The sequence below is a fragment of the Euprymna scolopes genome, chromosome 43 (assembly GCF_053919585.1).
Source record: "Euprymna scolopes isolate OS-2025 chromosome 43, ASM5391958v1, whole genome shotgun sequence".
In the NCBI taxonomy this organism is placed as follows: Eukaryota; Metazoa; Mollusca; class Cephalopoda; order Sepiida; family Sepiolidae; genus Euprymna; species Euprymna scolopes.
Genome location: NC_136524.1, coordinates 7370084 through 7391363, shown reverse-complemented (window position 1 = coordinate 7391363; position 21280 = coordinate 7370084). Strand labels below are relative to the sequence as shown.

At 31.8% G+C, this 21280-nt stretch overlaps 1 protein-coding gene across 1 annotated transcript in view; it reads right to left on the bottom strand.

Moving 5' to 3' along the window:
- LOC145268448 (ras-related protein Rab-35-like) overlaps nt 1-20960 on the bottom strand; it is a 56233-nt gene extending 35273 nt beyond the window's left edge. Inside the window, exon 1 of the mRNA XM_080124015.1 lies at nt 20675-20960. Within this exon, the coding sequence (XP_079980141.1) occupies nt 20675-20726 (52 nt within the window). The 5' untranslated portion in view covers nt 20727-20960. The remainder of the gene's footprint in view (nt 1-20674) is intronic.
- Nucleotides 20961-21280: the final 320 nt, after the last annotated feature.

Below are 21280 nucleotides of genomic sequence, written 5' to 3'. Positions count from 1 at the left end.
AAAATACACTTGCACCACATTTGAGTTCTAACCATAGTTTTGCATTTCTGTCACATAAACGGATTAATTAAGCTACTAAAATAAATTCCATATTAGTGTGCATGTTTTGCAAAGATCTCTACGTCCACTTTAAAATACATATAAGGTTTTAGTTTGGGATTCCTATTTAAACCAGCAATTCGAAAGTATTTTCTAAATTGTTTAAAAAACAAGCTTTTTTGTACTTTAATACCAAAGGAAAAAATAATTTTCCCACACATCTTGTTAGAAATCAAAATAATATATACATATTTTATGAGAAAAAAAAAAAGAAACGTCACATTAAATTTCTCTGTAAATATTCAGTTTAAATCCTTTTTAGGGCAACTAAAAGATATAAATACAAATTAAATCATATATATTATACACACTATATCACTGAAACAATGACAAATGAAAAAAAAACAAGGATTGGCTTCAAAACACTTAAATATATCCGAAACAATACTTAACTTCAACTCACGATTTAATTAAAAATAGTCTTGAAATATCCTCCAGGATATTATTGGAATCCAGTTTAGTCATTACTCACTTTCCATTATGCTTCTTTTTTCACATTTCCTTAAAAAATATTTTAACGAAGAAAGAACCCCACCTACACATCCATAAAAAATCTTACAAGGCAAGACAACAGTATATATATAGGCATTCTAGAAAAAGAAAATGCCAATATATATATATATATATATATATATATATATATATATATATATATTATATATATATATGGTATAATTTTTTATTCATAGATATTATGGATGTATAAGAAAATTTTTTTAAAATACTATAATCCAGCTCTACCTGTTATTGAGTATCTTATAAACACTATATTAGCATATGAGAAACAATAACCATAAAAGTACTAATATATATATATATATATATATATATATATATATATGTGTCTTGGAAGTTTTCAACTTTTAAAACTATATTAAAATTTTTTTTAGTTCTTCATTGGAAAAATGTTTTTCAGGGATCATCAGTTGTTTATCATGAAACACTGCTTCGGGGATTTAAAAACAAAACAGTATATCAAATCATGGCTCTCCAGCAGTGTTGATCAAATACTATCTCCCTTAAAAAATATCAGATCTAGTTTCTTGCTCCAGGTTAACCTATTCAAGTTATTAAAAAATAAATTCTGTATCCGTGTCATCCATCTTTGCCTCCAAAAAGAAAGTGCTTATTATTTACAAAACTGCCGTATTTTATAGGGTTAGACTAATTATATTATATTAATTATGTGTATGATATAAATATATATTTACTTGGACTTTTCTAATGTAGGACATTTTATGGATTTTACTATGACCTTTTTATAAAGTTTAGATTTTTCTTCATCTCCCGTTTAAAGTTTTTTTTCTTTACTTATATAGACAATTTTTCTTTTTCATATGTATTTCTGCATTTCTCATCTTTTTTTTCTATCCCCATTACTATTTAAAAAAATATTTCCTTTTCTTTCTCCTTTTTTTGCTATCTTCTTTTTTAATAATATCATTATTTCTTAGTGATCCTTATTTTCTTTTTACTATTACTTATATGCTGCCTTTTAATTTTTTTTATCTTCCTACTTATGTATGTTCAACTCCTTTGTAGTTATATTTTAGTATTATATTCTTCTCTTATACTTTCCTTATCGATCTGATGATATAGTAAAATTATATTTAACTTTTTTCCTCATCTTATATTTTATATATATATATATATATAAGAACAGTTAATAAAACATGTTAAAAAACACTTTGAAAAAGAGTTACAAACATATTTAATCTGAAAAGGAAACACTTAACTGGACAGTCCTTAATCCGCAGAGTTTCGAAGAAATACTTTCCTTCTCATCAGAGGGTAGGAATTAGCAAAATGCAGGATCGGATTTTGCATACAAAAGTATTTAATGAAACTGCAAGTAAGTCAAAGATCTTACTTGATAACAAAAAGTGAAGCAGAGGGAATATGGTGAAGAAAAGGTGATTTCACGTGAATGGATAATCCGGTGAAAGGTAAATTATCCAATGACGGTAAAATCCAAATTATTTTATATATTTATAATATAAAGCTGAATGTGTGTGTGTGTGTGTGTGTGTGTGTGTGTCTGGTCACAAATAGGCTCCTATATGGTTGACTATTTTAAAAAATGATTACATATAATGATAGAAGATGTATCGAGACACAGGAATGGGTATGTTTGATCTGTCAGAACGGTGGTTCATTAAAATTGTGGGGTCTGCGTTCGCGCCTGGTCCACAAAGTATGGAAATAAAAAATTTAAAAAAAAAACGTTTACAAGTGTTTTTGATATAGATGTACATAATACTTTGATAAGTATGTTTTAACTTGAATAATGACGGTATAATAAAATTGTGGGGTCTGCGTTCGCGCCTGGCCTCCATAGAATGGAAATAGGCACAAAATTTAATAAAGACTTTTTATATCTATCTGCATAAGTATACTTTGATAATTATGTTTCAGTTTGAAGAAATATGGTATAATAAAATTATGGGGTGTTCGTTCACACCTGACCTCCATAGAATGGAAATATGTCACAAAGTTTAACAAGGTTTTTTAATATAGATCCACAGAATATTGTGATAAGTGTTTCAGTGTGAAGAGGTATGGTATAATAAATTATGAGGTTTATTTATTTTATTTTTACTTTCATCATATTTTGCTTTGGTTTTGATATTCCCAAATTCGAAGCTATCTTTTTACAACCCTTCCTTTTCATAACCTATCATACTTTCATAAATCAGAATCCATTTTCTGTAGGCTGTTTTTGAACCCAGTCAATAACGGGTACTTTTGCTAGTGTATATATATATATATATATATATATATATATATATTTAAAATCAATATCTTGATGTGATACAGCTTCCTCAGAATTATTTTTTTCTTTTATGTGCCATGGTGTTCAAATGGGAAGAATTTAGTAAAAATCTGTGTTTTTCTTCAATCTTTGCATTGTAATTTGGCTTATAAACATAATGTACATATTTTATTTAAAAATTTAAACAGCATTTATATCACAGAGAACACAACCTAACTATTGCGTGCCATGCGTTCTCACGGACATAAAAAAACAAAAAAAATAAATAAAAACAGATTTTTACTACCAAATTCTTTTAATTTTAACATCATAGCACAGAAAAAAAATATTCTGAGGAAGACATATCATGTCGAAATATTGATTTTAAACAAATGTTTATTTTATGAAATCTTTGCATTGTAATTTGGCTTATAACAAATATATTTCATTTTTAAAATTTAAACAATGCTTATATCATGGTAAACACAATCTAACATTACATATATAATTTTTTTGTCCGTTTTATTTTATTGGAAAAATGATTTAAGTAAAACGCAAATAGATCACAAATGTTTAGCAAAATAACCTCATTAACCCTTAACTTTATGTGACATTTGGCCTAGATAAGTGGTGATTCATTATAACGCCCTTTTTTGTGTCACATAAATAATTAAAATATTGATTGATTATAAATTTTTTATTTGTTTATTTTTTGAATATGAAATAAAAATTGAATCTTTTTCTATTCATTTTAAAGTTTTATTATATAAAAAAAAGTATTCTTCAGACACGTGCAATATTTCAATAAAAAAATGAGGCTCCTTCTTCACAATCTGAACCAAACAGTTTTATAATTTCTTTTTCAACAACAGTACCAATTATTTCAAATGAAAGAATGGCGCTAACTGGCATGTTTTTTTTTGTTTATTACTTTTACCATATACGTTAAAGTTAATTATTAGGTGCTATTGCTTTGAGTAGGTTTTTTTATTGTCTAAGCAAAAAATACTATTTAGACCAAAATAATCTGTTTGGAAACAATACCCACCATTGGCCGTTTTTTTTTTTTTTTTTTTCTTTGTTTACAATTTCCTCCTCGTTTTATTATAAGAAATAGGTAAGAAGACAAATTTTTGAAACTGGACCTCGCAAACTGGAAAGACAGTTTCATTGTCACAAGCAAGCATGCTATCCGATTTATATATATATATATAAGTATTTTTAAAAAATACTTTTAAATCCTCGAAACAGTTTTTCATGGTAAACAACTGATGATCCCTAGAATAATATTAGAACTAGTGAGAATTCTTGGAAGCAAACTAATGAAGTGATTTCAGAAGGTTAACTGACTTAGAGGCAAAGGAACCAGGGGCTTGGGATTAAAAGTTTGTTTTTTTACATATAGTTTTTAAGGTGGAAAAACTTTCAAGATACACATATACCTCTGACCAGTCGAGTCTTAACCATTGTCACTATTCTGCTTGAAGTTTATCTGAAAATAAACATTACATCATAACTAAAAATAAGTCTACTTCTATAGTATAAGTATTTATTGTGAGGCCTATTGCTTTGTACAACGACGACTACTTACTGGCAATCAGGAAGTTGGAGCTAAAACCAAAATGCTCCACTGGATCTCTGAAGTTAATTGATCAGCCACATAATGATAATGAGATCCAAAGGCACTACAACATTGTGCTGAGTGCCTTTGAAGAGGAGAGAATGGTGGTTCAAATGGTTTGGACATGTGCTGATGACTGAGAACAACGCAATCACAAAACTTACTTTTACATCAGAAGTCATCAGGAAACGATCAATAGGAAGCCGATGTTGAAATAGGCTTGAACAATGATCTCCATAAAACCCGTCTTCTTACAGAGCAAACCTGTGATCGTGCCACGTGGAGGGGAAAATTCACTATTGTAGACTGTCATAGCGCGAGATGAACACAAGAGAAAAAGATCATTTTTTTTATTATAAAAAGTAGAGAAAGTTATTTTGTTAATTTGCTTAAGTGTTTGTCACTCTTTCTCTAAATGCTCAGTTGGTTTGTATTATTTGAATTCTTCACACTACTCGTCTTGATTCGAGTGTTATGTTCACAACATTTCGGTCGATGTAATCTCTACCCTTCTTAGCTTGTAAAACTCGGGAATTTTGTACAGAATTCATTATTTACTTCACGGGGGGGGGGGGTAGCATGCTCTCATTCCATCAACCATTGACTAAGTAATTCACAATTGTATTTTTTTGATCACCGACACTGAGGATTGAACCTTCAAACTTCAGGCGAATACTTGTTGGTTGTTTTTGTTTAACAGCATTTTCAGTTGTTTAATACCAAATCAAGTAATTTTTTTTTTTTTTAAGTTTTTATGCTTCAAATATTTATTCATGGTGTTTGGTTTGGTTACTTTGTAGAAAAAAATTGTTTTTGTTTTTGACTTTGCAGAACATGATTGAGTTTTGACAAGAGAAAGGAAAAAAAACAAAAACAAACAATAACATTAATGTTTGGTGCATTTTTTTGTCTTCAGACAGCCTGATCTTATAGCACCATAAACCCTAACAGGTATTACCACTCCAAACCAAAGTGGATCTGGGAGCAATAATAACTAATGTACAACTTCACATTCCTTACAGCCCCCAAATGTGGCCTCATCACTGGATATCTTTTAAGTTCATATCCAAAACCTCTAAATACTCAGAGATATTAAGAAATAAAAGAGTGGTCAACAGAATGAAAGTAGTCGAGAGAATTACGTAGATGATAGCCAAGTAAGATATGGGCGAGTTGTTCAATTAATTATAAATCACGGGTAATTAGAACAATTTTTTTTATTTTTGCTCTTATTCACCCCAAACAAAGTATATTGCCACTTGGGCCCATGTAAGGGAGTTGAGTAGCAAGATATTTGTTCACATTATATTTAAACTTCTGCATGTTAGTACAATCAAAGAAGCAGGGAACAGGGAAGCAATTCCAACGTCTACCAGTTCAAGCGGAAAAATGATTAGAATAGAAAACTATCCAGAATCTTGGCAAGAATATTTCTTACTTAAGCGACGTGCGTGTTGTTGAACCACATCATATTCAGTTTAACATCAACTTTATATGCAGGATAGATTTGAGAAATTGACTTTCAAACTAACTGATTTCTGGCCAGGTCTTTATCCCTCTTGTTCAAGTCCATTCTTTTCACTCTCTTCCATGTTTTTTATTTGGTCTTCCCCTGTGAACTGAACCTGCTATTTCAACTGTTTTACACCCATAAACCCAACAACTTTAATCCATTCTTTCAATGTGACCATATCATCAAAGTCTCCTGTTTTGCACAAGTCTCCCTATACTGTCCAAATCTTGTTTTCCTCTAAGCTAAACAGAATCCAGCCTATCTTTAAGATTCATATGACCTGTTCGTATCATTCTCATATCATTTCTCTGCATGCAATACACATCTGCAATCCCCACTAGCCAGATTTCATTTCCATGCATGATCACACACTACGTGTATGCAAGCTTGATAGACTTGTTTGATACTCGTTGGTAATGGCAGGAGTTCCCCAAACTTACTCTATTCCTATCTATTTTTTTTTTTTATTATGTTATTCTATTTTATTCTGTTTTTGAACATGTATTATTGCCAAACTTTCATGAAAACACTTGTCTAGCTGAAACCAATGTCAGTAATTTTCCCCACGTTTTATCTGTGCCTAAATGAAAACGTAGATTTCATGAACAAAGTTTCTTTCTTAGAACTGCACGCCTATGGAACTCTCTTCCATTTGCCTGCTTCCTAGCTGACTGCAACTTGATTGTCCTCAAGTCCAACATAAACAAATTCTTGGTGAACTGCCCCTTAAGTAATCCAATTTACCAAATACCCATTACTAACGATTACAATATTATCTCATTGACTACTGTACACTCCATAATCCTTATCCTCAAGTGGTCTCCGGGCCTTGATAAATGGTGACTCTTATGTAAAAAAAAAAAAAAAAAAAAAAAAAAAAAAGGAAAGAAAAAAAGTGTATTTTCTTCACAAATTCAGATTTTGTGATAGTGGGGTAATTTGCATATAATTTATATAAAAAATTACAACATCCATAGAGAGAGTTGAATCGTGCCATATTTCTCGTCATCTAAAACTAAAATCAACTTCTTAAATGTTTCTGAATCTTTGAAATGTTTGGTTTATTCAAACAACCGTTCTCATCTTGAGTCATATTTTCACAACCTTTTGGTTGATGTGACCTCTGACCTTCTTTATGTGTATTATGTTGAAGACGGAGATCTTTCTATCAAACTTGGGAATCTGTATGGAATTTTGAAGGTAACTATTTATTTAATCCTGGAAGGTAGTATGGCCTCCTCCTATCAGCTATGGCAAGGTAAAAAATAGTGCCATATTTCTCGTCATCTAACTTGAGGTAAACTAAAGTCAACTTCTTAAACGTTTCTGAATTTTTGAGATGAGGATTGATAATTTGTAGTATTTAGACTACTATTCTCATCTTGGTTGTTATTTGCACAATGTAACCTCCAACCTTCAGGTGTATCTTGTTGAAGTTATGAATCACAAGTAATTATGTAATTTGCAAGTATATCTTAGTATCATCCACTTTGAGGATTGAACCACCAACATCGTGTGGAGTGTCAATTAGAACTGAATTTACTAAGTACTTTATCCATTACGCCACTGGTCCTTGTGGATGGCATAACATATAACGAAGCACTTGACAATATACATCTCAATAAGGCCGGAGATTATATCAGCCAAAACATTCTTAAATAGTATTGAATGTTTAATATCTAGAAATTTTAATGAAAATAGCTCTTAAGTATTCAGTTATTTTAATTTTTAAGTTATTTTCATTTAATATTAATATCATTTTATTATTATTTGTGTTGTTACACTTTGTGTCTGGCTGTTGTTATTGCCGATTTTATGCTGATAGGCAGATCATAATTATTATGGAAGATTTGTAAGAAGTTTGGGGTGAAGTATGTTAGGAAGTGGTTTGAGGAGGTCCTGATGAAGTGAGAACAATTAAGGATGGTAATGTAGAGGTATGGTGGGACGAAAATGTCATGATGACCAAGCAATTGAAACATGAGCATCCGGATTTGATAGTCATTTATGAGATCTCAAAAAAGTGGTAAATCGTAAACATTTCAGTACCCTGGAACAAGAATGACCGAGAAAGAGAATGCTCTGTTGACCTTGAAAGTAAAATGTATGTACAGGGTTAAATCCCCAAGTAACCCCCGGTGGTAGTAGGTACACTAGGTGTGGTACTAAATCGTCTGGAAGGAAATTTGCAAAAAACTATGAATCCTTGATGTATTAAGCAGCTTTCAGACCTCTGCGATTGTAGGTACCACTAATATCCTTAGAAAAACTCTTGATCTTTGAAGCTCCTGGTTTGGTTTTGGGATTGAGGGAGAATCCTCTGAAAATGAATCCTATCTCTTAAGGAAGAGGTTATTAAATGAAGTCATAATTATTATTATTATTATTATTTTAGTTAAATTATTTTAACATGAATTATTATACTCTGGTCCCAACATATTTTTCTCACAAATGGATAGATTGTCTCAGTATCAAATTTAGAATTTAAATGTGTCACAAAAAGTTGGTTTATCTCTAAATAGTATTCAAAATAATGTTGACATCACATCTTATTATACAACTGATGCCCTATTGGTCCACTTAATTGAGGGATCCATGTTGGGTATTTTGTGATGATAGGTAGAGGGAGAGAGATTTTTGTGATGATAGGTAGAGGGAGAGAGATTTTTGTGATGATAGGTAGAGGGAGAGAGATTTTTGTGATGATAGGTAGAGGGAGAGAGATTTTTAAGGATATTTGGGACTCAGATTTCTGAAATCAAACGGCCTTAAAAATACAGCCAATATTCAAGAAGCTGAACTCCCTATGCCCCTCCCCCCACTACCTCTTAAATATACGAGCATCTTCATTCTTAAACAGCCATTCCAAAGGGGGTAGGGGAGAAATAAACTACCAAATCAGATTGAAATGGTGTTTTGAGTAATTTCAATTCTAATCTGATATTTTTATAATTCTGCTGAAGTTTTGTTCATATTAGTTAATCCAATGAATATATATATATATTCGTATTTGGATTCTTCGGACTACTGTTCTCATCTTGAGTATCATTTTCACGTTTCAGTCGATGTAACCGATATATATCTTTTTATTTGTGTTACATAAGTCGTAACATGTCGCTACACATTCATAAGCATGTTTCAGTCAGCAAGTTACTAGTAACTAGATTATGGACTAAACTTTTGTGTAAGCAATGTCACTTAAAGAGGTCTCTAGTTACTTGTAACTGGCTGACCGAAACATGTTCATGAATGTGTAGCAACATATTAATGCTTATGCAAAAAAAAAAAAAAAAAAAAAAAAAAAAAAGAAAGAAAGCATATCTTGCCCTACTTCGGCATTGAGCCATCTTGTATTAAGCTCGTTAAAACTTCATTGGTTGCTTTACCTTTGGAAAATATTAATTTGATATATATATATATATATATATATATATATATATATATAATGGCTTCCTTCAGTCTTGACAGACTATGGATACCCACTGTAAGGGTACCTGCGTGTGAAATTTTTGTGGCAAGAATTGTGCAATCTCCAACCACAACTCTCCTGAGTCGACATTGTTTAATACCAATGGCAAGTATAGGCTAAAGACGACTGGAAACAAAGCTGGAATAAGTGGTGTAAGCTTTTCTGCTTATATATAATGTAAGCTTTTCTGCTTATATATAATGTAAGCTTTTCTGCTTATATATAATGTAAGCTTTTCTGCTTATATATAATGTAAGCTTTTCTGCTTATATATAAGCTTTTCTGCTTTTATAATATAAGCTTTTCTGCTTTTATAATATAAGCTTTTCTGCTTATATATAATATAAGCTTTTCCAACTAACTAATATATATATATATATATATATATATTTTAGTTATATTTTTTGGAAAAAAGGATTCCAGCAGATCACTCTGTTATAAGGAAAAATCCGAAAATAAGAACGTATTATTTATGTTTTATTGTTTTATTTAGAGAAAGTTTAGATGAGATAATTCATCGGTACCATCAGTTTCAAACCTGATAATTAGGGAGCGTTTTAGATACCCATATCAAGCTCTCTTCAGCTGATACCCAGTTCTTGATATCGGCTGAAGAGAGCTTGATATGGTTATCTAAAACGGTCCCTAATTATCAGATTTGAAGCCAAGTTTGTTTATAGGTCCAATGTGTGCATGGATTGTTTGTTTATAGGTCCAATGTGTGCATGGATTGTTTGTTTATAGGTCCAATGTGTGCATGGATTGTTTGTTTATAGGTCCAATGTGTGCATGGATTGTTTGTTTATAGGTCCAATGTGTGCATGGATTGTTTGTTTATAGGTCCAATGTGTGCATGGATTGTTTGTTTATAGGTCCAATGTGTGCATGGATTGTTTGTTTATAGGTCCAATGTGTGCATGGATTGTTTGTTTATAGGTCCAATGTGTGTATGGATTGTTTGTTTATAGGTCCAATGTGTGCGTGGATTGTTTGTTTATAGGTCCAATGTGAGCGTGGATTTTTTGTTTATAGGTCCAATGTGAGCGTGGATTGTTTGTTTATAGGTCCAATGTGTGCGTGGATTGTTTGTTTATAGGTCCAATGTGTGCGTGGATTGTTTGTTTATAGGTCCAATGTGTGCGTGGATTGTTTGTTTATAGGTGCAGCTGGAAGTCAAAGAAATTGGTGTTAACACAAATGCACCCTTTTTATATTTGCTGGCTCTGGAGTACCTGCTTGAGCTGTAATTCAAGTATAATTAATTGATCAGCTGTTTCTATTATAGCAGGATTCTTTATGGATTTTATAATTCATAGTTATCATTGCCAGCTCCTATAATTATGCATATAAAAAGGCACAAATTAGCAAAGAGTTAAAGGCACCATCATTATCAAAACATAAAACCCATTCTAGACACAATGATAGTATTAAAATCATTTGCATTTATTGGACAAGTACAGCACACCATTAGTGGTAGTCGTAGAAACTGCGAGATCGATTTAAAATGAACACTACATGTGACAGAATAAGTTTTATGTAATGAGTACGGGTTTATTTCAAGTCAGAAAAGGTAAAGGAAAATCTCTTCATCAGAAACTCCAAAAATCCAGTTTGATCTTTCGTGATCACATTTAACCCTAGCCTTCATTAAAATACATTAATAAGCACTCTATTCTAATAACACTAAATAATCCTTAAAAGTCTTCATGAAGTAATATCGCATATGAACAAGGACCACTTGATCCTGGCATTCATAAGATACATTCTAGATAACATCTGAATTTATTGAGCAAGAAGAGTACTCAATTGATGGTAATCCTAGAACATATGATAGGCTGAATGCAAATGAACACCAGCGTGTCAGAACGAATGATCCAAAATGTTGTGTACAAAAACATCAGATACAAGTTTTATGTGACGAGTAAAGGTCTTTTATTCCATAAAAAAAGATTAGAAAAATGACCACATGACGGTTAAAATTCCTGAACAGAATTTTGTATTACTTCTCATGAAAATTAAAATCAAGATATCATACTAAACCTTATGTTTAGAACTCCCATCCCTAAAGACCTTTTAAAACACTTGAAAGAAACTGAAACCTGAAGGATATTTATTAATTGATGTCTAATACGTATTGATAAAATTTTTACAAAAATCAGAAATATCTGAATGTTCACAAAAAGCTTCCACCCCACTTTGCATTAAACTAAATATAGCCCATATTTGAACACCGTACACCTAGTCGATGTGTTAAAAAATGTACAATGATCAGTTAATTAGTTTAAGTGTTAATCATGTATATACAAATATACAAACATATACATATACCTAAATTTACATAAATACAGTTCTCCTGTCCTTTCACCACAAGAGCTGAATCTGGCACAAGGTCAAGATTAAAGTGGTCTATGGAAATTATTAAATGTCACAAAGCCACTTTTGGCTCAAATTTAATTCTTTAGAGGAACAGTTTTGTTTTATTTACTAATGGGCCATCATTTATCATGGCGAAAAGCTACTTGAGGATAAGGGTTAATAAGACAAAATGGTTGTTAGTTAAAAGATGAGGAACACTATGTAAGTATTAATATTGATCAATGCTAGTAATGGCATTTGAATCCTTATGGGGAAATTTATGACAAGAATTTGAAGATGACCAAGTTGTAATCAGCAGGGAAGCAGTTCCATGGTAATGTGTTCCACAGACAGGCAGTTCTTGCAAAGAAGCTCTGTCCATAAAAATTGCACCTGACACTAGGAGAAAGGAAAGTCTTTTCCCATTGTGGTAGTAAGAAAAGTTTGTGCTGTGAATCTCTTACATGGAGACATCACAGATTAGAGCTCAGCCGAGCAGCTTTTATAGAGTAGAAGGAGACTAGTAACGTCTCAGATTATCCATAGAAAAAAAAAAAAAAAAAAAAAAAAAAATCAAGAAACGAAATGTATTTCACTTTCTCATCTATAAATTGTCAACAAATATTGATTCTCGTTTTAAGTAACAAATGTTTATACTTTACCTCAAAGATAAAAGGGCGGACATTGGACATTATTTCCCACCCTGTTCCCCAGAAATGTTCTTACTAATTTTTTTTTTTTTTTTTTTTTTTTTTTTTTTAAGTTCAATGTATTACTATTGATTAATTTGAAATTTTAAGGAAAGTTTCTGATAAAAAAAAGTGAATATTTGTGAGGGACATTATTTCACATAGGTGAACGCACGCACGCACGCACACACACAAACAGTGAAGTTAGAAGATATAAAGTCTGATTAATAAGGCTATGACAAGAGAATATTCTTATCATTGTTTTGACTCTCGAGTATATATCCGACACAGTTAATCGAGAACCACATCACTATCTAAAAACATAAGATATTAACTGATATATATATTCGAGAGTCAAAATAATGGAAAGAATATTCTCTTGTCATAGCCTTATGAATTCCTAGCATTCAGAAATTCTGAGTGATTCCTTATTTTAAAGTTTTCCAATACACAGTCTTGGTTCTTCAGATATCAAACAACCTGAATTCTAACATTCTTACAGGTCCAACTTTGAAACCTTGATACACATAAGCCAGTGTAACACATGCCAGTATTTAAAACAAATGATGAACATGATGATGATGATGATGATGATGATACACGCATTTTGTGTGCATCTACAGATATCTACAACATAGTGACATGCAAAGTGAATAGACAATGGGACGATCTTAAAGGATACGCTATAACGTGAACTGGCAATCAGCTTCAGACCAGCAGGAATGCTTATCTTACAAAGATGATGTTTCTGAATTTTTGAGATGAGGATTGGTTATTCGTATCATTTGGATTCATCAGACTACTGTTCTCATCTTGAGTGTTATTTTCACAACGTTTCAGTTGATGTAACCTCCGACCTTCTTCGAAAAACCGTAATACGTAGATTTATTGTGTGTTTGGATGGCGAAGATGATTTATTCATGTGAAATTGAACAAGAAGAACAGCCATACAAGAAAATATGGTCAACTGTACCTCTTCACGTACTATGGCTTTTTGAAGAAGGTCGGGTGTTACATCAACTGAAATGTGAAAATCACACTCAAGATGAGAACAGTAGACAAATAAATCCAAATAAAACGAATAACCACTACAAAGATATCTGCAAACAAGACACAAGAGTAGGTAGCATCAACCTGGTTTGGCTGATAGACTGTGGCTGAAGACTGGAGCCGCTGGAGGAGTGATGTAGAGACATGCTCTATGAGGAATCGGGAGAAGAGGAGAGACCACAGACAGCAAAGGGCTGCAACAGAGCTCTCAGAACTAAATATCACCTACATCTGTAGCAACTGCAACAGAGTTTGCTGATCCAGGATAGGCTTGCACAAACAGAATAGGCAGTGTAATTCAGCAACAAGGTGCACAGAACTCCATTGTCTTCTGAGACAGACGGATCCCAACAATAACTGACATACACATATTCTAGCTTTAACTCCCCCCCCCCAGGGCAGAATTAGCTTGATAATAATGTTGAATATGTCTGAAAGAATGTCTTTCTTCTTGGCATTTTGCACATCTGAATGGGATGAAAAAAAAAATCTCATTTCATATATTTCCCCTGACATTAATCATAAATATAATCTGGAAAAATCGCAAAGATGTATGTGGAAGAGTTTCCAGTTAATAAATATATAATTTAAAAATATACGCACGCATTTTTTTCTTTTTGTAGAAATTGAAATTAAATATCGAAAAGGTTAGTCATTTCAATCTTACATTAAAACCTTAAGCAACAAATGGTGTAAATTTTGAGTCTAAATATACGTACCCTTTCCCCCTCAACACATGTAATCAGCATGGACCCTCCCACACCTTCAAAACATTTTTATTTTAAAATGAGTCCACTTCCTTATATAAATTTAATGTACAATGATCATTCATATGAAGACTAGATAGTATTGGAGAGACTGGTAACCGTTGGGGGTAGGGGAACGAGTGGACAAGACTGAATTTAAACATTTGGGGGACCTGACATGTAGTAGTAATATTGATCAGGTTTTTCCTTTCTAAAAATCATCTTTATATAGAAGATGGAAACATTCTCTTTTTAACTCTTTTTTTCTGATCCACATCTGTCATCAATTGAAATGAATGGCTCTCGTCTTCAGGAGGCCTCAAGTTTTGACAAACTTCTTGGCTTGACCATTACTCCTGATCTTAAATGGAACACGTACATCAAATTTGTTGCCAAGGCCGCTGGAAAAATGGTGGGATCTTTCTATCGATCCGGTAGATATCTCACTGCTGATGCTATTCTCTATCTATATAAGAGCCAGGTACGTCCAAGAATGGAATACTGTTGCCACATCTGGGCAGGAGCTGCTAGAAAGGACTTGGCCTGCCTTGATAGAGTTCAAAATAGACTTCGTAGCCTCGTAGGAGATGTCCTTTTCTCTTCCTTGCAACCTTTATCTCACAGAAGAAATGTTGCGAGTTTGTCTCTGATGTATCGTTATTTTCATGGAAAGTGTTCGAATGAGCTTCAATCTATGGTCCCCCTCTCGCAAAACTTTCACAAGAAACACTCGTCTAGCTGTAAACACTATCAATAATTCCCCCCACTCTTTATCTGTGCCTAAACCTAAACGTAGATTCCATGAACAAAGCTTTTTTCTTAGAACTGCACGCCTGTGGAATTGTCTTCCGTTTTCCTGCTTTCCGGCTGACTACAATATGGTTGTCTTCAAGTCTAACGTAAATAAGTTCTTGATGAGCCGTTCCATATAAGTTATCAACTTTACCAAATTTTCATTACTAATGATTACTATAATGTCCAATTTCTACTGTACACTCTTTAACCCTTATCCTTCAGTGGCCTCTTGGCCTTGATAATGTGGTGATGCCTATGTAAAAAAAAAAAAACAAAAAAAAAAAAAAAAAAACTCAAAGACTAACCCTAATTCCAGATGGTTGAAAATGCCAAGACAAGATTCTAAATTCATCTTTAGAAAGAAAAGTGGACGCATTCTAAAATTAAGATTAATACTTGCTTAGTTTTGATTAATATTTTTCATATATTTTCCACCATGTGGAATGTAGAGAAAAAAAGTGCATCCCAATTTTATTTCCAATAAACTACCCAAGGTTACAGGCTGGAAATAAAAAGTCGTGGATTTCTTTCTACGTTCAGATCGGATGCCAGAGAGGGTTGTAAGTTGCCATTTGCTTTCTACCTTCCACTAAACACTTGGGATGGTTTCCCCAAAAACTTTTTTTTTTTTTTTTTTTTTTTTTTTTAGATACTCACATAGCCAAAGAGAAGTACATTTATATAAATATACATATTTATATAAAAAATAAATACACATCGCTCTTAATTATAGAGCGGAGGAGATATATATATATATAGTTTATAAGGAATAAACATGGAGTGTTGAATTAATTACGTTTGTAAACATATTTATTATCAGTAACAGTGAGAATGCGCTTAATCATTGATACTGTCAGTTCAGAACGTGTGGGAAATCCAATAAGTTGTTTGCTGACCGAGAATATAACTGTATTATACCTATCTTCTCACCCAACAGGTCAGGTTTCTCACACATTCTGAAACTGCCGGTATCAATGATTAATCAAATTTCACTGTTCTATATGACCCATAATAAAAAATATACATGGATCATATCAAAAGAGAACATCATAATGTGTAACACTATCTAAACATCAATCTGTTACATTCTGTATCTTTAGCCCTGAGGCTGAGTTTCTATGAACCGGAAGATCAATATATATATATATATGCACTTGCATAAGTAATTGCTTATTTTCCCTCTGGACAACAAGCTCAAAGTGTAGTATCTGTTCTTCAGATGCTACACTTCAATTTCTTGTTCTCTGTCAGTGGAAGAGAAATCCTTCACCACGGAGACAATTTTTATTTTTGTTCCTTTTCTCCAAGTTAAAAAAACGACCCTGGTGTCTAACTGTCCCGTGGGGAGGCATTGTAAATAGGAACTATAATTACACTAATGCATATATATCATACCATCCTTCTTTTTTTTGTTTTTAATTCCATCCATCTACATGTGACTGTTTTAAATATGTTTGTCTCCGAGTTGTGAGCTGATACCATTAGTTATACGCACAATGAAATACATGTAAAATACTTATGGAAAAGAAAACAGACATATTCGCGTTATTTAAAAAAGTAAAATCATGATTGTAGACTATTAGTTTTGGTTACTGGAATGAAATAATTTCCGAGTTGAAATAAATATATTTTTAAAGTACGTGTTTCTTATAATATTTTCCAAGTTGTTTCAAATAACATGCTCAATATAGTTATGTTTTTGGTTTTAGAGCATATATACTGGTTGGTCGCATTCATAATCATAATTTTTGTTTACTTTTTTATTTCCGTGAATGCTTATATTTTCTTCTTTGATCTTACACGTGTTTCTGTTTCACAACCCTAACAAATTATATGTAAATCAAAGTATGTTGACAAAATGAACAAATATCTTTTGCTCAATACAAGGTAGAATTTTATAAATGTACATTATATAAACATTCAAATAGTCTACTTAAATATTCTTAGGTTTCGTTGGAGAGTGAGGGGGGGGGGTAGAGTTTGAATATTGCGAGTTTAAAGTAGAAAAAAAAAAAACGAGCTATATTTTCACACCTTACACCCAAAACCACGTTTGGACATCAGTTGCCACTGATTGTAAAATTTGATTGTCAGAAATTTTTACTCTTTTGGACGATTTATTATTACAAACTTCGGCCCAGATGGAGCACAACGAGTACTGAAACGTAATTGCATATATGTAGGCCATTTTTAAATAGGGAGTTTTCAACCTTGAAAACTATATTAAAAACTTTTAATCTCAAGTCCTTTACACACACTAGCGGTTCCGGTTCACCCGACGGCATTGTCCATGTGTAGTCATGTTATTGATCAGAAATAACTTAAAGTCATGTTCTACAATTTTTGCCTCAAAACATAACATTCAACAAGTAATAATAATAACTAGCGGGTCCTGTGGAAATTCCACAGTGGACTCATTCATATGTAATATACTGATGTTGGCATTCTGTAGATGTTCAGTACAAATGGCGACGCTCTGATATTATTGAAGCTTCTTTGTTAAAACTGTAAAAGTATTTATCTAAGCTAGCACGAACGCCCGGCAAAGCCCGGTCATAAAGTACGCTTAAATATGATATTTAATTCTTGCAGATTTCGTATGTTATAAAGTTGTGATTAAAAAAATAAAACAAATATATTCATATGACTTGGGTGCATTAGCTTGAATCGAAACCGAAATAAAAACTTATGAAAAAAGAAAATATATATAACTTGAGTCTCTTCAGCCATAATCGAAACTGAAACCAAAACTTATGAAGAATTCTTCATAAAATTATCTATAAAAAAAATAGATGATTTAAGTGCCATCATCAGCTATAGTCGACACCGAAACCAAAACTTATGAAGAATTCTTGATAAAATTATTTATGCCAAGAAATAGAACATAACAATTAAACGACCCGGATAGACACACAAAAGAACACACATGCTAACTTATTAATATATAGATGATGATGATAATAATAATAATAATAATAATAATAATAATAATAATAATAATAATAATAATAATAACCTTTTGTGGCGTTACTTGATGCCGGGTTGCTTATGGCTTTAGTATTTTTAAAAAAATTACAAAAAAATATTTAAAATGACGCTTAAACCTTTTCAAAAATTTTTTGTTTATAGAACGAAGAAAAACTATTAAAAAAAAAAATAAAAACATTCCCTTATTTTTGTCTTTTAGTCCTCAGCGATGTTTCTGACAAAGGGGGGAAAATGGCTGTTTTGTAGGTCAGAATCTACCCAGCTAACACTCATTGTTGCCTTTTTTTTTTTTTTTTTACCTTGAAGTAGAATTTAATTCTTTTTAGCACCTCACATTAAATGGCTTCATGCATTGTCTTGCGATTTCCATTAATAAAAAAAAAGCCTCGTTTCTTATACACTAATATATTCCAGTTATTTTATCGACCTAACTGATAACTGTCCCTGGTGACCCCAGATGGAATCGAAGGAAACGTTCAATGTGTTTAGATTCTGAAGAATGTAACCTTTATTGAAATGTTAACACAAACGGTGACTTACATTTTCTCTTTGGGACAATAATTTAGATAGGTCATTATTTTCCGAACACATTTAATATTCCTAAGTTTCTAGAAGAAAGTAACGATAGATAAAAAGTTTAGTGAATCGGACAGAGACCATTTTTTTTTAAATTTTTTGTGGTGGTGGATTATATTAAAGACAAGGAAAGTAAGAATACATTTATGAAACAACTTCTCGTGTGCATATATGTTTCTCGCCTCTACGTGACTTATATCATTATCAATAAAAAAAAATATTTATATAAATGCATTAGTACTAAAACGAGCGTTTGAAAACCATTTTTAAAAATTACGAAATTAAATCCAGTAGAATGCATTTCGATTTTGTTATTAATTTTTTAGGCATTTTTTTTTTTTTTAATACTACGTGATCATTCGAATTTTTTTTTTAAATGAATGCGGAAATCTTTAAAACTATTGAATGAGCAGGGCCAGGGGGCGTTTTGTTAACTACTTTGTATTTCATCTAACAATTTAATAACCAAAAGACACGGTAAGAATTGTTTTTAACTTAAAAATCATATCTAAAAGAAAAGAAAAATGGCACAGTCCGTTATTCTGCATAAGTACCGTCAATTTTTGAACTGGTTTTAAAATTCTTAGCGAATTCACATTTAATTAAACTACCGAAAGCAATTTGCATCCAATTATTTTATAAATACAAATTAAAACGTTTTCCTTGACAACAATTATTTTATAACAATTTGGTTAATTTAATCAAAAAACGATGCCGTGATAATTAAATTTACATATTAAAATTCTGCTAAGAATTGGTGAAAAAAAAATCCAAAACAAAGAGATTCCCGGGCAACGCCCGGTGTATAGAGCTAATTAATAAATAACAGCAACATTAGCATTCGGGCTAGGATCACAGTGTAGTATCTGTTCTGATGCTCCACTCCAATGTTTTGATCCTCGGTCAGTGGAGAAGAAATCCTTCATGACTGAGACAATTTTAATTTTTTTTTTCTATCCAGAGTGCCTTCTTTTGGGGAGCTGGATTTTTACCACATTAAAAACTGACCTTGTGTCTAACTCTGTCCTCGTGAAGAGGCAAGTAAGTAAGCACAACAACAACGTTATGAGTTTTATCGACAATTACAGGACACTGACATATGGGTGTGTGCATTTGAATTCTAGTTATTACACACACCCATATGTCAATTAACGAAGTAAATAAATTTACGATTCTCAAAATTTCGTTCTGATAGTGTAGAAGCGGTGGAGAGCGCCACAATTTTTTAACCAAAAGTTTAAAATAAAACAATATATACTGTGTTGGTTGTCCTAAGAGAAAGTACAAATATATATATATATATATATATATATATATACATACATATACACACACATATCCGTTTCATATACGTTTATAAACTAATATATGCATGTCACTTCAACAGTGCTCAATAGATAAGCAGAGAAAATGTAACTGTTAAATACAATATTTAGTAGCAGCAGCATAAAACATACTTATGGCAAGTGAGCTACATTTGTGTTGCATTGAAGGAATTCGTCAGGCTAAATACGAATACTACTACTAAACTTTCGAGCACTGTTATATATATATATATATATATATATATATGCATGTGGCAAAAGCGGGCAAGAAGCGGGCGTGTTAGGAGTGTTACAATATTGCCTCTATCCATGTAAGTGCGAAAAAAGGGGGGAAATACGTTAAAATATACTTACTCTACTTGCCGAGTGTGTGCGATTAATCTGGAATTCGAATAGGTGGTCGTATTCGTTACAAACCGAACACCACATAAATACAATATCAAATTGGCGTTTATTAATATAATCGAAACTAATAGTGCTCAGTACACATTGTGCAGAGTTTTGACAATTAAGAATTTAATAAGAAAAATAAGATCAAACAATGATATTCCAGTCTCCGTTTATCGGCAGTTTAGAAGGAGGTGGTTGTATTCGCCACACACACACACACACACACACACACACACACACACACACACATCATAAAAGAATATCAAGAATTATAAAAACAAAATAATTTAAAATAAAAATACTCACTACTATCTCCAATTATAAGCAGTTTAAAAAGGTGATCGTATTCGTTGGCCATTCTGCCAACACCGATAATAATACTAATAATAAAAAAAAACAACTGTCACTAAAAAGAATGCTTATAATATATACATATATGCATAAAGTGACAAATATTTATACATAAGTATATAAATATATTGTGCGTATAGGTTTGGTTTGAAATAGAAAGTCTAGATGACCAACTAAATTCCTCCTGCCACTCACTTGAGTTTAAAAAAAAACTGTCACCAAATAAAACGATTATTATTATTATATATATACATATACATATATCTACCTCTCTATATACAAATTTACAAATATTTATATAGATATATACAGAGAGAGATATAGATGTATTAACGCGTCCAAAGTAGGTTTAAAGTACAAAAAACAAGTACTTAAAAATTAAATAATTTTTGACAGTTTCAGTATAAAATAATGTTAGTTGTAATATATCTACGGAAGGCCATAAAGGAAATAATAAGGCTATATTTTTGTTTCCGTTTTTCCTTTATAATTAGTGTCAAACTTTGTTTTGACTTAAAAAATGTTTACGTAGAAGATAAATGTGTATGCATGTATATATTT